The sequence below is a fragment of the Chaetomium tenue genome (assembly GCF_020726465.1).
Source record: "Chaetomium tenue strain MPI-SDFR-AT-0079 chromosome Unknown F5144scaffold_3, whole genome shotgun sequence".
Taxonomy (NCBI): domain Eukaryota; kingdom Fungi; phylum Ascomycota; class Sordariomycetes; order Sordariales; family Chaetomiaceae; genus Chaetomium; species Chaetomium tenue.
Genome location: NW_027117331.1, coordinates 4,873,351 through 4,888,243, shown reverse-complemented (window position 1 = coordinate 4,888,243; position 14,893 = coordinate 4,873,351). Strand labels below are relative to the sequence as shown.

Sequence of the window (14,893 nt, the reverse complement as noted above, 5' to 3'; positions counted from 1 at the left end):
CTTATGCCCTTTGCTCAATTTATGCCGTCTCGTCCCAGACCGAGGCTGCTGCATTTTGAAAACGCACGTCCACTTCTAAACGCACAACAAGTATCAAGGGCATATAAGGAATTTTCAGCACGTGCTTTATCATTCGCGCAATCCTATTCCGAGAAAGTAATTCCCTAAACCCCAATGGCATCAAAAAGAGTTCCCGAATTTTGAGCAGTCGGTTCATAGTTCGACCCTGACCATCACGCCCCGTGACCTCAGGTCTCGTTTCCAGATCAAATATGGGATTTGCTGTTCTGGCCGCCGAATTTGGCAGGGCGGGGCCCCGCCACGCACCTGATTGCGGCACAGACAAACCCCCGAACTTACATGTACCTACCTAACCATCACATCCAAGGCACCCTCTCCGCGCAATGTCGACGGCGCCTCGTTTTATCGTCTCCACCGAGGAGTTCCCCCCAGCCGAGCGAGCAGTCTTCCTTGAGTCCTCATTCTTCTCGCGTAATGGACCGGGCGCTGAACTACCGTCCCCCGCAGACGTTCGCGCGAGGAGCGACATTCAAAATTCGCAGAAGATGAAATACCGGATCCCACCAGTTCGATACCAGGAGCTTGGCCTGATTGTCAAGTTTGGACGCGCACCCCGGGTGAGGGTAGATGAGGGCCAGTGTCTTTGGGCGTTGCGCCATGCGCTGCCAGAAGCCCCCGTCCCCATCCCAGAGGTATATGGCTGGACACACGATGGCGACCAAGTTTTCATCTATATGGAGCTGGTACAGGGCGTCCCCCTGGACCAACGCTGGGAATCTCTCAATGCGGTTGAGCGTGAGGGGGTCTGCCAACAGCTTCGGGTTATGCTCTCTGAGCTGCGCAAAGTGCGCCACGCAACCGGCGAGTTCTTCCTTGGTATGATTACACTTTGGGATAGGCAACAAGCCGACTAACGACCAAAGTCTGTACCGTTACTTACTTGCTTCTATTAAAGGCCACCTCAATCGTCAGCCGCCCAGCGATATCATTTTCGAAAGCCCGCGAAACGATCCCCCGGGGGGGCCGTTCCATTCAGTTACTGAATTTCATGACTGGCTATCCATCTTGATCAGGACAGGCTTTGAACGACATTGGCCGGGAAAAAAGCCGTCGGAACTCCCTGATCCCGGCCGGGAGCATCTACCCGATGAAGCACCTGTTGTGCTTACCCACGGCGATTTACACCCAAGCAACATTATGGTTTCGACGGAGACGCCTTGCAAGGTGGTTTCGATCATTGACTGGCACCAGTCAGGGTGGTATCCAGATTATTGGGAGTACTGTAAGGCCGCCTTCACTGCAGAGCTGGATGGCGAATGGATGGACAGATATATACCCTTGTTCTTGGAGGATTCTGGCCTTCTTGATGTGTGGGACCATTATGCCCGCTCACTCGGGTACTGAAGGAATGGGCCGGGACAATCCGCAGACAATGGCTAGCTACATCTATCTAGGCTTTGGTCGTAGCATCATAGGGTAGACCCCAAGTAGAATAGATTATGCTCTCGAGACGCTGGGCCAAGAAAGTCGCAGACGTTTTCCAAGACCTTCCTTTACCCGACAGTCCGGCATAACAGAAGAGATTGGTTGTGTAGGCCGGGTTATGGACGGCTGCCACTCGCCGCTCGCATTGGGACAGACAGAGGTCTTAGCCATTCCACGGGCATCAAGAATTAGTGGGAGGTGGACTTTCTGTGGAAACAGATGGATGTGCTCCGACGCTGCGGTGTGGGTTGTGCAGGTTGAGGATTCAGTGAGGTATGGGGGGCATGGGCCTGATGCGGCCAACACGGTGGAGGAGGATTGCTTGAGCGAGGGAGTGGAGTTTTTTAAGGGGTATCGACTTGAGGATAATTAGCAGGTGGGAATGAAACTTCTTTGGATGTGACGGTGCTGTGACTATCGACGTCCATGCACGCCGCCTCCTCGTCCGCTACTCCACCACACACCCTCCATCGCAATCATCCTCGGCCGACTACTCGCGGCGAACTCTGTACCGTCCGCATATCGCCGGTCCTGGGCCGGGTCCAGACCGTGTGGAACTCGAGATCGGGCTGGGTCTCACCATCCAGCGGCTGGCCGTATCAATCTAGGACGATGGACTGGCGGCACTCGGTGCCATACCAAAGGCAATTCCTGTAGTAACCGCCCTCGATTGCGGGGTGAGAGACGCAACCCGGACGCGACGGCCACCCGGCGCTCGACGCGGCCAGCCCTCCCACCGGGCACCGCAGTCGTGTACTTGTGAGCCCTGATCGCACCCGCCCTTCGTCGTTTCTAGCCGGGGCCACGTACCAGGAATGGTCTTCTCGGACATTCAACTCAAGGGGAGAAAGAGATGAACAAGAGCCTTCCCTTAACATGCCGTCTCCCGAGATAGCCGTCCAGTTTTCTTGAAGTCCTTATTATTAATTCAAGATAATTTAATCATTCTAACATGGATCGATGGGCCGTATCCTCCCTCAAACAGCTACGAAAGATGGGTCTGATTTCTCAACCAACTGAACCACTATTCTTACCCCGTCCAATAGAAACAAGGTCTTTCTAATCGGAGGTTGTGGCCCACACGGTGGCGTGTACTGCAAAGCCTGCGATGAACCTAAGCGTCTGGTTTGTGTCGAGAACTCTCTCATAAAGAGGTCTAAATGGAATCGATATTGCTTCCCGTGGAGCAGCCGTCACCAAAGCTGGTCAACGTTCTCTATCCGAGCCTATAGTGCAAGATGTAACCCAATCCAAGATTCATAATGGCAAAGATTCGGCGTTGGAGGCCTCAGTCAAAATAATTTGTGGGGAGTGTTGGTTCCCTTTGCATTCAAAAACGGATCTGGACTACGTTCGTGGTCACGCACGGTGGGTATGTGATGTTGCTGACCTCAAGACACCGTCAACGCCATCCAGTCATGTCGTCCCTGAACCAAACCCCGCTCTTGGCAAGGAGGCTGTGCGCATGTTGATTCCAAGCGGCTCATGGTGTTGTGTCCGGCCAGCCGGCCTTGGATGTCAGTACTGAAGAGTCACAGCGAGGATGCCCCAATGTAGCCAAGCAAGTACCTCACTTTCGGTCCCCACCCCTTGTAAGGCAAGTCAAGGAATGCATCTCCCAGTGGTCTCAAGATAAGGCGCGGATTGCTCATGAGTGGGTTACATCCCGCGGGATTCCAAGATGGCGATGCGATAGGAAATGCCTTTCCCTCCACAAGACTGACGAGTTGAGCTATTCTCGTGATAATCTTCGAGCAAAGCATGGTTGGCAATGTCCACCATTTGTCCAACATCAGGGAGTAGCTTTGTCTTTGTAGCCGAAACGTGGGGATTTGTAAGGTTTAATACACGTGGAGGACTTTGAAAGGTGGCTTGGATTAAACTCAACCGAAAACGGCTCGATACGGATTCGTGGGTAAAGGTTGATGGGACAATGTACGCCACCAGTTGTTTGGGAACGGTTATTAGCGTGTTCAACCCTGGCACTGGCTCACGCGTCCAGAGTTTGCCTCTCCACGTTGCTGGTGACCTTAGCGCCGAGATGCCAAGGGTTCTATCCATGCTTCTTCTTCTGTTGAGGTCCCTTAAACGAGATGACCATCCTTCAACGTGTCTGTGATGCCGCACTCAACTTTCCCAGATCAAGTTAGTGGCAGTGGTTCAGCTGCTCGATGTGGTTGGTGTTCACAAGAAGAGAACCCTTCGAGCCTCCTTGCGTGAATCATACATATCTTATGCAAAATTCAGGTTTGGATTCAACCTTGGAACCTCCAGCCCACGAATGCGTGTGGGGCTATCTTGGCAGGCTCGGGGAATTCCTGGCGAGCGCAGTTTGACGCGATCACTGGCGACTCACCCAGCCACAGTGGGCACAGAAGCATGTGTGTTTCGTATCACCTGTAGCAGCTGGTCATACAAAATACATAACTGGTTATACCTACACCAGCAATCATACAGTACAATCATAAACTTCTGTGTCCCGCACGTGGGGGAAGATGCAGATGGAACCCAGCCCAGGCTGTTCAACGTGGTGCGTGGTTGGGTTGTGTGGCTTGCAGAGACAACTTGGGAGCCCCGCAATGGCGATCCAATGGCGTCGCTTGGGCCGGGCTTCATTGGATGGCTCAGGGGAGAGAGGCTGCGTCAGCCTTGTTAACGGGGTTTATGAGACAAGCAGGACACCAGCTGATCAATTGTGGCCCCAGGTTGATGCATCCGGCGCTGGGCAACACAGGCTGAAGCGGGTGCCAAGGGGACCAGGAACCCGGAGGAACCATCTCAGCCACTGGGAGTTCTTTGCTCTGCCGGGGTTCATGATCGGTGGGGGTCTTGAAAGAGAGGTGATTGGAGCGTGGCCTTGCTGCCAACGACTTGGCGACGCCTGTCACTCGTCTGTGTGGTTGCTGCTCGCCCTTGGCCGACGTACCCATTCTCCCAGACACCCGCTGCCCCCAGGTTCGGGTGTCCGCTTGTGGTGTGGTCCAATGCGGGTGGGATGTGGCGGGCGGCGTTCGGTGATCGGACGCCAACGACCAGAGCGGCAGGGGGATCAGATCTTAAGCCCGGCTCATCTTCCGGCTTCCGGGATTTTTCCCTTTTGTTCTTTTCCCTTTTTTCCTCATCGCGTGAACTCGCTGGGATCATATCGGCGACGCACTTTATTGAATGGGGACAGAGAACGAGCTGGACGTCGAGGGGCAGACGGAGCCTCCTATATGTGGCTTCAAGAGTTCCGCAGTCTGCTCTCCCCCATCTCCCACCCTCGCCGGGACCACCGGAACGGACGCCGATGCCACGGATGCCGACGCTGATGCCACTGTTGGTCGTGGCTCCATCAGCAGCACCCTCGACACGGCTCCCGCCTTAACCACCGAGTCCGCCCACATACTTTCAGTGCCGGATGTCTGCGCGCTGCTCGAGACAGACCTCGAGTAAGCCTTTATTCCCCTCCTCAAACATCCAGATCAACCCCTCTTGCTCACGCTCTCAGAAATGGAATCGACGGTTCCGAGGCTGCCCGTCGCCTGCAGCACTATGGCCCTAACAAGGTTGAGGGAGCTCGAGGGCTATCCGTGTGGACGATTCTCATGAGACAGGTGTCAAACAGCCTGACTCTTGTGAGTGTTTCCAAGAATGATCTTCGGATGCGGTACAATGGCAACTGACCGAGAGCTAGGTCCTCGTCATCACGATGGTTCTGTCCTTCGCCATCGATGACCACATTGAAGGCGGCGTCATCGCCGCTGTCATCCTGCTGAACATGGTGGTCGGGTAAGTCAACAAAAAAAGAAAAAGAATTACCCCGGTTGATCGCCTTCATCTTACATGTCCCCATTCGATGCAGATTCGTCCAAGACTTCCGCGCTGAGCAGACCATCCAGGCACTGTACGCGCTCTCTGCACCCACGTGCAAGGTAATTCGCGGTGGCCACACGGATAACATCAAGGCTGAGGCCTTGGTACCCGGTGACCTAGTCAAGCTTGGAGTTGGCGACATCGTCCCGGCCGATCTCAGGCTCGTACACAGCATCAATCTCTCTACTGACGAGGCATTGCTCACCGGCGAGTCTGTCCCTGTGAGCAAGCACGCCGAGATCATCCTTAAGGACCGCGATGTACCCCTGGGCGACCGCCTCAACATGGTGTACTCAGCCAGCGTCGTTTCCCGCGGGCGTGCTACTGGCATTGTCGTCGCTACGGGTATGACTACTGAAGTCGGCAGGATTGCGGAGCTCCTAAGGAAGAGCAGAGAAAACCCGGCCGACAAGCGGACAACTGTGCTCGGGAAGGCTTGGGTCAAGGTCCGAAATGGTCTTAGGATTTTGCTCGGCCTCGACGGCACACCCATGCAGGTTGCTCTGAGCAAGTTCGCCCTATTGCTCTTTGCCCTGGCTATCACTCTGGCCATCATCGTCTTCTCTGCCAGCCGTTGGAACGTCACCAGCGAAGTCCTGATCTACGGTATTTGCGTGGCGGTTGCCGTTATCCCGGAATCGCTCATTGCCGTCCTCACCATCGCCACGGCCATTGGCACTCGTGCTATGGCCAAAGGCAACGTTGTCATCCGCAAACTCGCCGCTCTCGAAGCTGTCGGCGGAGTCACGAATATCTGCTCCGACAAGACCGGCACACTGACCCAGGGCAAGATGGTTGCCAAGCGGGTATGGCTGGTCGACGGAACCGAGGTGTCCATCCAGGACACCACCCACCCCTTTGATCCCACCAGCGGAAACGTGCGCGTGGGAGACGAGGTGTACACCCCCAAGTCTCTGACGGCTGAGAAGAGCGCAGCCCGGCTGAAGGACTTCCTTGAGACAGTCGCTCTCTGCAACAACTCGATCGTCACCAAAACCGACGCCTCCTACACGGCCATCGGTGAGCCCACTGAAATTGCCCTCCAGGTGCTGGCGATGCGCTTTGGTATGGGTAAGCCTGAGCTACTGCAATCGGGCGGCCACCAGCTCCTAGCCGAATTCCCCTTCGATTCGTCTTGCAAGCGGATGACAGTTGTCTGCACCGACGATGCAGGCGCGTTCGCCTACACGAAGGGTGCTCTCGAGGCCATGCTTCCCCTGATGGATGTTTCTGATCAGCAAAAGAACACCATCGTCGCCAAGGCTGAGTCTCTAGCCAGCGAGGGCCTTCGGGTGCTTTGTATCGCTAGGAAATCTACCAACCCCCAAGACATCATTCCCCAGGATCATGCAACGGCGCCGGAGAAGGTGCCCTTACAGGTAAACGAGAACTCGGCCCAGCGTTCCTTGGTCGAGAGAAACCTCACGTTTCTGGGCTTGGCGGGTCTCTATGACCCGCCTAGGCTCGAGTCTGCCACAGCCGTCAAGCGGTGCCAGCAGGCCGGTATTACCGTCCACATGCTCACCGGCGATCACGTCAAGACAGCGACAGCCATCGCCTACGAGATCGGCATTCTGGACCGCGCCAACCACGGCAACGAGAAAGATATTATGGCCGCCGGCGCGTTCGACAGCCTCAGCGACGCTCAAATCGACGAGATGGAGCATCTGCCCCTTGTCCTCGCCCGGTGTAGCCCGACAACCAAGGTGCGCATGGTGGAAGCCATGCACAGAAGGAAGGCGTTTTGTGTCATGACCGGAGACGGTGTGAACGATTCGCCCGCACTCAAAAAGTCCGACGTAGGCATTGCCATGGGTTTGAACGGCAGTGACGTGGCGAAGGAGGCAGCGGACATGGTCTTGACTGACGACAACTTTGCCTCGATCGTCACCGCCATCGAGGAAGGCAGACGCTTGTTTGACAACATCCAAAAGGTACTTCTTTGTTATGCCAAAGCTCGAGATGACCTTGACTAATCAACCCCTTGCAGTTCCTTCTCCACCTCCTCGTCTCCAACATCGCCCAAGTCTTCCTCCTTCTTATCGGCCTGGCCTTCAAGGACCCTCGCGGCGTCTCGGTTTTCCCCCTATCGCCGCTCGAGATTCTCTGGGCCAATCTTGTCACCTCGTCGTTCCTGGCCCTCGGCCTCGGCATCGAGGACGCGCAGCCGGATATTATGCAGCGCCCACCCCACGACCTCGCCACTGGCGTCTTCACGCGCGAGCTCATCATCGACAAGTTCGTCTATGGCACCGCCATGGGCGGCCTGTGTCTAGCGGCGTTCACCTCGGTGGCCTACGGCGTCAACGGGCCGAATGGCTTAGGCGTCATGTGTAACGAGGATTACTCGGACGCGTGCAGCGTCGCATTCAAAGCCAGAGCCACGACGTTTGCCACGCTGACCTTCCTACTGCTAGTGATGGCATGGGAGGCCAAGCACTTCACCCGGTCGCTGTTCAACATGCATCCCGAGAAGTACTCCGGTCCATTGTCTGTCTTCAGGACAGTCTGGCAGAACAAGTTCTTGTTTGGTGCCGTTTCGGCTGGGTTTGTTATTGCTTTCCCCGTTATTTACCTACCGGTCGTGAACAGGATTGTCTTCAAGCACGATGCCATCACTTGGGAGTGGGGTGTGGTAGCGGCGTGTGTTGTGGTATATACGGCCATCGTGGAAATATGGAAGGCGGTGAAGAGGCGGTTTGGGCTTGGGGCTCCCGTCATGAAACCGCTAGTTGAGGGAGAGGCATAGGAGAGATGGCTGGAGCAGTTGGGGTGGTGGAAGATCCCGAAATTTTGAGGCTCGGATTCATTCATTTCACGTTGTTTTGGGTGTGTGATGTTGTTTCGGCCTGTCAGACACGGCCATCAAGATTGGAAATTTTGTCTGGTGTTTCTCTTTTTCTTCCCTTCTCTCGCTCTTTTTGGACATTCTTCCTTTCCGAGTTTGGTCTTGCAGTTTGAACACGCCCCAAACCAGGCTTTTTGAAGCAATGGCGGACACATACCTATCCTGTCTGATATTGAAACAACTCATTTTTGCCACGGTACTAAGACGCACATAGCGCCGGAAGATGCCCGACTCGGGCATTGTTGAACTTGGGAGAGGCACAACCCACGCGAGCGTCTGTGTGACTTCCTCTTGAACATAGACGACCTACCTTTCCTGATATGGGACGAACCGACTTCTGAAAACGAAAGCCCGCAGATACGAAGTACACTATAGACAGGCATCTATCCTAGGCGCGAGCATATTATCCCGAGCCTCGCCATCAATATTGCCACTAGTTATGGATATGAACACCAACCGAGCTAAGCGGCCGGGTGTAGATGAGGATAGGCCGCGCCATGCAGCAGGCAATCCTTGATGGGCTAGATGGACAAGGAGGCAATAAGCACTTCAGTGAAAGGTGGGGGGAGAGCAGGGTCTCGGTTCGATCCTGCGAGGGTTCATGCAATACCACCTAAGAAACCTGGATCGGCAAGCGGGGCCGGGGCTAGTGACAGAGAGCTGGTCCTTTCCAAACAGACAAAGACATGTTCCGACCCCCTGTTGATGCTTTTCGTGCAGTAGGGCAATGCAAGCGGGTCATAATGGACGAGTCGAACCGAATCTGGCAAGCGTAGGTGACTGCATCGACTGTTGGTTTCAAGTCGTATCCGCGGGGTCCAGCGGGCCCCGAGCTATAAAACCAAATGAATATCCGATCGGTTGTGATCCCTCTTGTACCTGCGGCAGCTGGGCTGAACTGACTTTCCTGCACGCCAAAACCGGGCCTGTGGCGCCAACCAATCTTCAGAATGGTACTGAGCATAGCTATCTTGCTCGGCGGCTTAGTGACCGCCTTTGTGCTACATGCTATTTGGCAATGGCGACGCCTATCCCACGTCCCGGGCCCTTTCATCGCCGGCTTCTCCAAGCTCTGGGTCTTTTGGGAAGCCATCCAGCTTCGGCTACCGGCAGCATACGAGGAGGTGGGCAAGCAATATGGTGAGTCTTCACTTACTTTGACCGCCGAATATATTATTCGTGCCCGCGGTCCTTCTGAGTATTGCTCTAACAAGTTGGTGTCCGACAGGGTCACTCGTGCGCGTCGGCCCCAACGAGTTGCTCACTGATGACCCCGATATCTTGCGAAAGATGATGGCACCCCGGTCTCCCTACACTCGAGGGCCCTGTAAGTGACTCGGAGAAGCACATCACGCGTGTATTATCCCTCCCTCGCGCGGATTAGGTTCTAACGGGAAATAGGGTACGAGGCATTTCGAGTTGACCCGAGCAGAGACAATGTATTAACCTTGAGGGACGACCACGCTCATAACGCGCTCCGCGCGAAGATACTTCCAGGGGTAAGTTTCACTTCCCTGGGACTAACCACCACCACCAGGCGCTGACGATGTGAGCCTAGTACTCTGGGAAGGAAAATCTGTCCATGGAGGGCAGCATAGAAACCCAGATTGCAAAACTCATCGAACTCATTGAAACGAAGTATTTGTCAACAAAACATGAGTATCGGCCAATGGACTGGGGTGTGAAGGCACAGTACTTCACTCTGGACGTTATCGGGGACCTCGCGTGGGGCCAGCCAATGGGGTTCCTCGAGCAGGATGACGACGTCTTTGATTATATCAAGATCGCCATGACCTCCATCCCCGCGATGATGGTGGTTTCAACATACCCTTTGTTGGCAAAGCTTCTTCAGTCACGCTTCCTTCGCACGCTTCTGCCGAAAGAAACCGACAAGATCGGATTCGGCGCTTTGATCGGGTAAGTCGACGCCAGACGGTCATGCCCGTCGCAACGAGGATGATGCTCGTGCTTGTTGGTCGGCGCTGATATCATTGCCCTGAACAGTATTGCGAACAGGGTGACTGCCGCGCGGTTCAAGCCCGATGCTCCCGACCATCACGATATGCTCGGATCCTTTATTCGACATGGTCTGAACGAAGAAGCGGCCGCCGCAGAAACGCTGGTCCAAATCATTGCCGGGAGCGATACCTCAGCCTCGACTATCCGGGCCGTTACGTTGTATATCCTAAGCAACCCACGTGTGTACCAGAAGCTGCAAGCTGAAATCGATGAGGCCATTGCTCTGGCGAAGATATCATCACCCATTAAGGACGCCGAAGGCCGGCAACTACCTTACCTCCAGGGGGTCATCAAGGAAGGTCTGCGGATGATGCCCCCCGCTTCTGGCGTCTTCTTCAAAGAGGTACCTCCCGAGGGAGATACAATAGACGGGAAGTTCATTCCGGGCGGCACGCAAGTTGGCTCTAACATCATGGCGATCCACCGTTCTAAAAGGATCTACGGCCAGGACGCTGAGATTTACCGCCCGGAACGATGGCTGGAGGCCGAAGGGGAACAGCTCGCCCGCATGAACAGTACAGTGGACTTGATCTTTCACTCTGGAAGGTTCCAGTGTCCTGGGAAAGGTGTGGCCTGGATGGAATTCAACAAAATTTTCGTCGAGGTATGTTTGATGAGTGAAGACTTATTGACTTGGGCAACCTGGTGGCTGACAAGTTGGGCATTAGCTGTTGAGACGGTTCGACTTTTCGCTTGTTAACCCCGCTAAGGCGGCCCATATTCGCAACGCTGTAAGCAGGTTTCGGAAAGTTTTGAGTGGCTGGCGGCTATGCTAATCGGTCCTAGGGAGTTTGGATAATTGAGGACTTCTGGGTGCGCGTCTCTCGCAGGAACGAAGAGCGGTCAGGCTGCATGTAGTGGTAGTGAGGCACATGGCATGACAGGGCATGGCATGGCAGGCGCGGCACAACAAGAAACGTGGCGATCATCCGACAAGGATTGCTGTCGGTGGGTATGTCGGAAAGTACTGTGTATTGCCAGATCAAGGGCATCGATCCTTGCAATGTCAACTTGATATATATTCCTGTCCATATAATCTTCCTTGTGCGAAGTATTGCAAAATCTCCTCTGGGTCCGTGTCATGATTTCCCAGTCGCAACTTCTCACACAACACCCGGCCAACCGAAGGAGACTGGAACGTCCTCGCGCCGTGCCCCCACGTTCCCACCCCGGGACTGCCGGCCTTGTCCATGCTGACGTGCTTGGCGCTGCAGCTAGCCACGTTCACAACTCCCGTTATATCAAATATAAGTCTTGGCATGACCTTCGGCGGGAAATGGCGGATAGTGCCGCCGATGTCTCAGATTGTGGCTTTCAATTTCTCTTCCATCCTTTTTGCTGTAGTGTACATGTGCACGACCACCAACATCGACATGCCCAGTTAACCCTTGAACTCCGATGACCAGACCGACGATGGTGAACAACGACCGAATGTACATACCAGACCAGAGTACATACATCCTTGCATGCCCTACCGGAGCCCCCAGTCGTTTCGCTGTCCACGTGGAGACAAGACCCCCCAGGTCCGATGCAACCATGGAAACGACTTTCTCAACGGCCGAACCCACCTTGGGGCGCTGCAGGCTCACCGCCAGCTTCCTGTGATCGTCGGTGACAAACAAGGACCAAACTGAAGCCCCCTCGGCTACAAAGGCGCAACGAGTGAATGGATGACTACCTCCCTACCTTAGGTACTATAAACAAGGAGCAAGGTACGTAGTTAGGAATTGCGTTTTTTTGACAGGGGATACTTAACCGTCGATATTCGATATTCTCGTACAAGGTCTGGTGTCCCTCATCAACACAATCACCAACCTGAAAAAGGAGAGACAAGAAAACTAGCTTGGGTCTCAGGTTGGTGGGGAATCTTCAAACTCCGTCCGAGCATTCAAGGTTGGAGTCCGAAGTGGAGAAAGACTTTGGGGAAATAACGTCAATAGATGGCTTTTTTCACACGACCTGTTGCCAAGTTGGTTCAAGCCCTCCTGCGTTGTCGCCATAGGTCTAGCTTTTTATCAAGAGCGTTTTGTTGATACGGCCTCTGCTCCAATGTTGTTACGGATTGGGACCAAAAAGCTTCCGATCCTCGCCATTCCTCCCCAATGCCGCTGCATCTACACGTTCCTGGCGAAGGATTCTCTCCAACCTGTATGATTATCGGCCCACAGGTTCGAGGTCACGTTGCAGAAAGAAAACGGCTCAGCTCCGCCGATGTGGGGAGCCGCGGAGATGCCCTGTATACTGTCGCTTTATCTAACGCACAAGGGCAGGGTGCGGCACACTAGCTGAGCGCGGCGCGAAGCCGATCAGATGGCAAGAACATTTTTTTATGTGGTTCCTCTATACCGGTCTAGGTCAGCCATTTAACCGCTCCCTGGTGGGCCGCTGTCACCTCGCTCAGCACATCCGGTGTGCTCTGGCCGCTGTGAAATTTGGGCGACGGAGCAAGGCTTCCCGGTCCACACATTGAAGGGGACAACAACTCTCGCATGTAAGAAAAGGAGAGCGGGCCTTTTTCGACCATAGATAGGAGTGAGCCAAGGCAAATAAGTATCTCAACACATACTTCCTTTTGAGTTGGGAGTCTCTGCTGTGGGAAGAAACCAGATACCTTTTGGCCGCTTTGTGTTGGTTTTCTCCTTTACGCTCACGAAGGTGCTGGGCTAGCTAAAAATTATAGGAAGGGCCTTGATCCAATGTAACGGGAGTACCTAATATTTCAGTTATGCAGTGTAACCAACCAATATGCCGCCTCAAAAAAAAAACCGAAAGCACGAAAGAAGCAACAAAACGCCTGAAACTACCACCAGTCGATCGAGCTCAGAAAGCTCTAACCGCCGACGGTAGTTTCCCCGTTGCGGGATCTGTCGCGCCTCGTCGCGATGGCTCGCAAAGGAAAGGGCAAGACCGCGCCCGGGGCTGGGAAAAATGCTGCACGGGGGGAGCCTGCCCCACCTACTGGAGGAGCCGAACCAATCACAACGAAGGACAGCGACGAAGTGATGGAAGATGACATCTACAATGGCCCCAACCCTCTACACGACGAATCAGACGAGGTACTTGCAGGGACAATAGTCCACTTGGCCAAGGAACCAAACGAGGCGGTCTCCCAAGTAGTGGCGGATGAGATCATGACACGGCTGCGGAGGCTGCGTAGACTGGAAAGCGGAAAGGCATCAGAGACGGGAAACGAGGGAATCGACGTTGCGAGGATTCAAGGAACCGTCGTGGACGCCGTGGTGGACGGTATCGGACAAGGGACAGGGAGGGCCATAGAGGAAGTGAGAAAACAGATGCAGGAAGTCCGGAAGGAGATGCAGGAGGTCCAGAAGGAATTGCAAGAGGCCCGGAGGGAACTGCAGGATCAGAGAAAGAAGCAAGCTCCTGCACCAGCAACAACGGTAGCCCGGTCGTGGGCTGCAGTGGTGGCTGGGGAAGGAGAGCTCCCGAAGAAGATCATACCGGGGCGGCTCAACAAGGAAATACTGGTGAGGGGATCTATAGAGCCGTCGCTGACCCGGAGGTCTCCACAAGAGATCGTCCAGGCGGTCAACGGGGTTTCCGAGAGGAAGGGAGCAGTGGCAGCACGCAAGCTCCCTAGCGGGGATGTTATCGTCACTTTTCAGGATGCTGAAGCGAAGGAATGGCACGCGAAGAACGGAGGATGGATCGGAACGGCGTTTGGAGAGGTGGCGAAAGAGGCAAAGCGGACATTTGCGGTTTTGGTAAAAGGGATGTTGAAGAGAGACTTGAGGGACGTCACAGAAGCGGCATTCGGCAAGCAGCTGGGGCTGCAGTCGGTGGAACGAGTCAAGTTCCGAATTCCAACGATCGAGGGAGTCACGAGAGCGACGGCACTGGTTACCATGACCAGTCAGGAAGAATCCAAAAGGGCCTGCGAGGAGGGAGTGGTTTGGCGGGCCCAGATGCTCAACTGCGAGCCGTACTGGTCTGCACTGCAGGCTACCCAGTGCTATAGGTGCTGGAAATGGGGTCACACCCAACGGTTCTGCAAGAAGTCTGCGCTGTGCCCGCGCTGCGGCACAGCGGCCCATGGGGGAGGCGGGAGGGCGGGGGAAGCCCAATGCCCAACCCACGGCAACGAGATTCCATACTTTTGTCCGTGCTGCTCAGGGAAGCACCCGGCCTGGGTACGGTGGTGCCCGGAAGCAGTAAAAGCCCGGGGTGCGGCGAGGGAGGCATACCATTTCCGGCCTCGAACCTTTGAGCTTGCTTTGCAGCAACAAACACAACAGCAGCAAGAGAGACTACTACCGAGGATGCGGAGCGTCACATTCCGGGGTGCGTCCACCCTGGAGGAGGCCGACGATGGCTTCCAAGAAGGGGGAAAAAGGAAGAGACCACGGGGCCGCCCCCCCGGCTTTCTCATAGCCCAGGAGGAGGCTGCAAGGAGTTCGAGGCAAGGAAAGCTGACCTTTGCGAGGAAGGTTGATACGGATCTGACCGGAGACCGAGGAGACGGTGTTGGGGGCCTAGGGGTTACGACTCCAGAGGCCGCGGATACCTTGGAGGCGGACGGTCAGGATGTCGGAATGCAGGGAGCTGGGTAGGCTCCCTTCAACCGTAGTACGACGGATTCTGAAGAGACGGGCCAAGGTAACATCGGTACAGGTTTTTAGTCCGACTGGGAAACCAGGACGGTTT

At 55.0% G+C, this 14,893-nt stretch overlaps 3 protein-coding genes across 3 annotated transcripts; all 3 read left to right on the top strand.

Moving 5' to 3' along the window:
- Positions 1–311: 311 nt before the first annotated feature.
- On the top strand, positions 312–1,525 carry F5144DRAFT_211960 (kinase-like domain-containing protein). The gene is made up of 2 exons (XM_066783051.1): positions 312–897; positions 977–1,525. The coding sequence occupies exons 1-2, from the start codon at positions 405–407 to the stop codon at positions 1,423–1,425; spliced, it is 942 nt and encodes a 313-aa protein (XP_066645646.1). The 5' UTR covers positions 312–404; the 3' UTR covers positions 1,426–1,525.
- Positions 1,526–4,554: 3,029 nt separating this feature from the next.
- On the top strand, positions 4,555–8,143 carry F5144DRAFT_211878 (uncharacterized protein). Its single transcript, XM_066783049.1, has 5 exons — positions 4,555–4,937; positions 4,997–5,123; positions 5,183–5,277; positions 5,351–7,295; positions 7,352–8,143. The coding sequence occupies exons 1-5, from the start codon at positions 4,672–4,674 to the stop codon at positions 8,108–8,110; spliced, it is 3,192 nt and encodes a 1,063-aa protein (XP_066645645.1). The 5' UTR covers positions 4,555–4,671; the 3' UTR covers positions 8,111–8,143.
- Positions 8,144–8,904: 761 nt separating this feature from the next.
- On the top strand, positions 8,905–11,311 carry F5144DRAFT_570350 (cytochrome P450). Its single transcript, XM_066788759.1, has 7 exons — positions 8,905–9,349; positions 9,438–9,536; positions 9,611–9,708; positions 9,768–10,126; positions 10,214–10,832; positions 10,897–10,959; positions 11,015–11,311. The coding sequence occupies exons 1-7, from the start codon at positions 9,160–9,162 to the stop codon at positions 11,084–11,086; spliced, it is 1,500 nt and encodes a 499-aa protein (XP_066645644.1). The 5' UTR covers positions 8,905–9,159; the 3' UTR covers positions 11,087–11,311.
- Positions 11,312–14,893: the final 3,582 nt, after the last annotated feature.

Coding starts and splice junctions, on each gene's coding strand:
- F5144DRAFT_211878 (XM_066783049.1), top strand. CDS start 4,672: ATGGGGACAGAGAACGAGCTGGACGTCGAGGGGCAGACGGAGCCTCCT. Junction 4,938..4,996: donor CTGCTCGAGACAGACCTCGA/GTAAGCCTTTAT, acceptor TCACGCTCTCAG/AAATGGAATCGACGGTTCCG. Junction 7,296..7,351: donor TGTTTGACAACATCCAAAAG/GTACTTCTTTGT, acceptor AACCCCTTGCAG/TTCCTTCTCCACCTCCTCGT.
- F5144DRAFT_570350 (XM_066788759.1), top strand. CDS start 9,160: ATGGTACTGAGCATAGCTATCTTGCTCGGCGGCTTAGTGACCGCCTTT. Junction 9,537..9,610: donor TCCCTACACTCGAGGGCCCT/GTAAGTGACTCG, acceptor AACGGGAAATAG/GGTACGAGGCATTTCGAGTT. Junction 10,127..10,213: donor GGATTCGGCGCTTTGATCGG/GTAAGTCGACGC, acceptor TGCCCTGAACAG/TATTGCGAACAGGGTGACTG.
- F5144DRAFT_211960 (XM_066783051.1), top strand. CDS start 405: ATGTCGACGGCGCCTCGTTTTATCGTCTCCACCGAGGAGTTCCCCCCA. Junction 898..976: donor AACCGGCGAGTTCTTCCTTG/GTATGATTACAC, acceptor CTTCTATTAAAG/GCCACCTCAATCGTCAGCCG.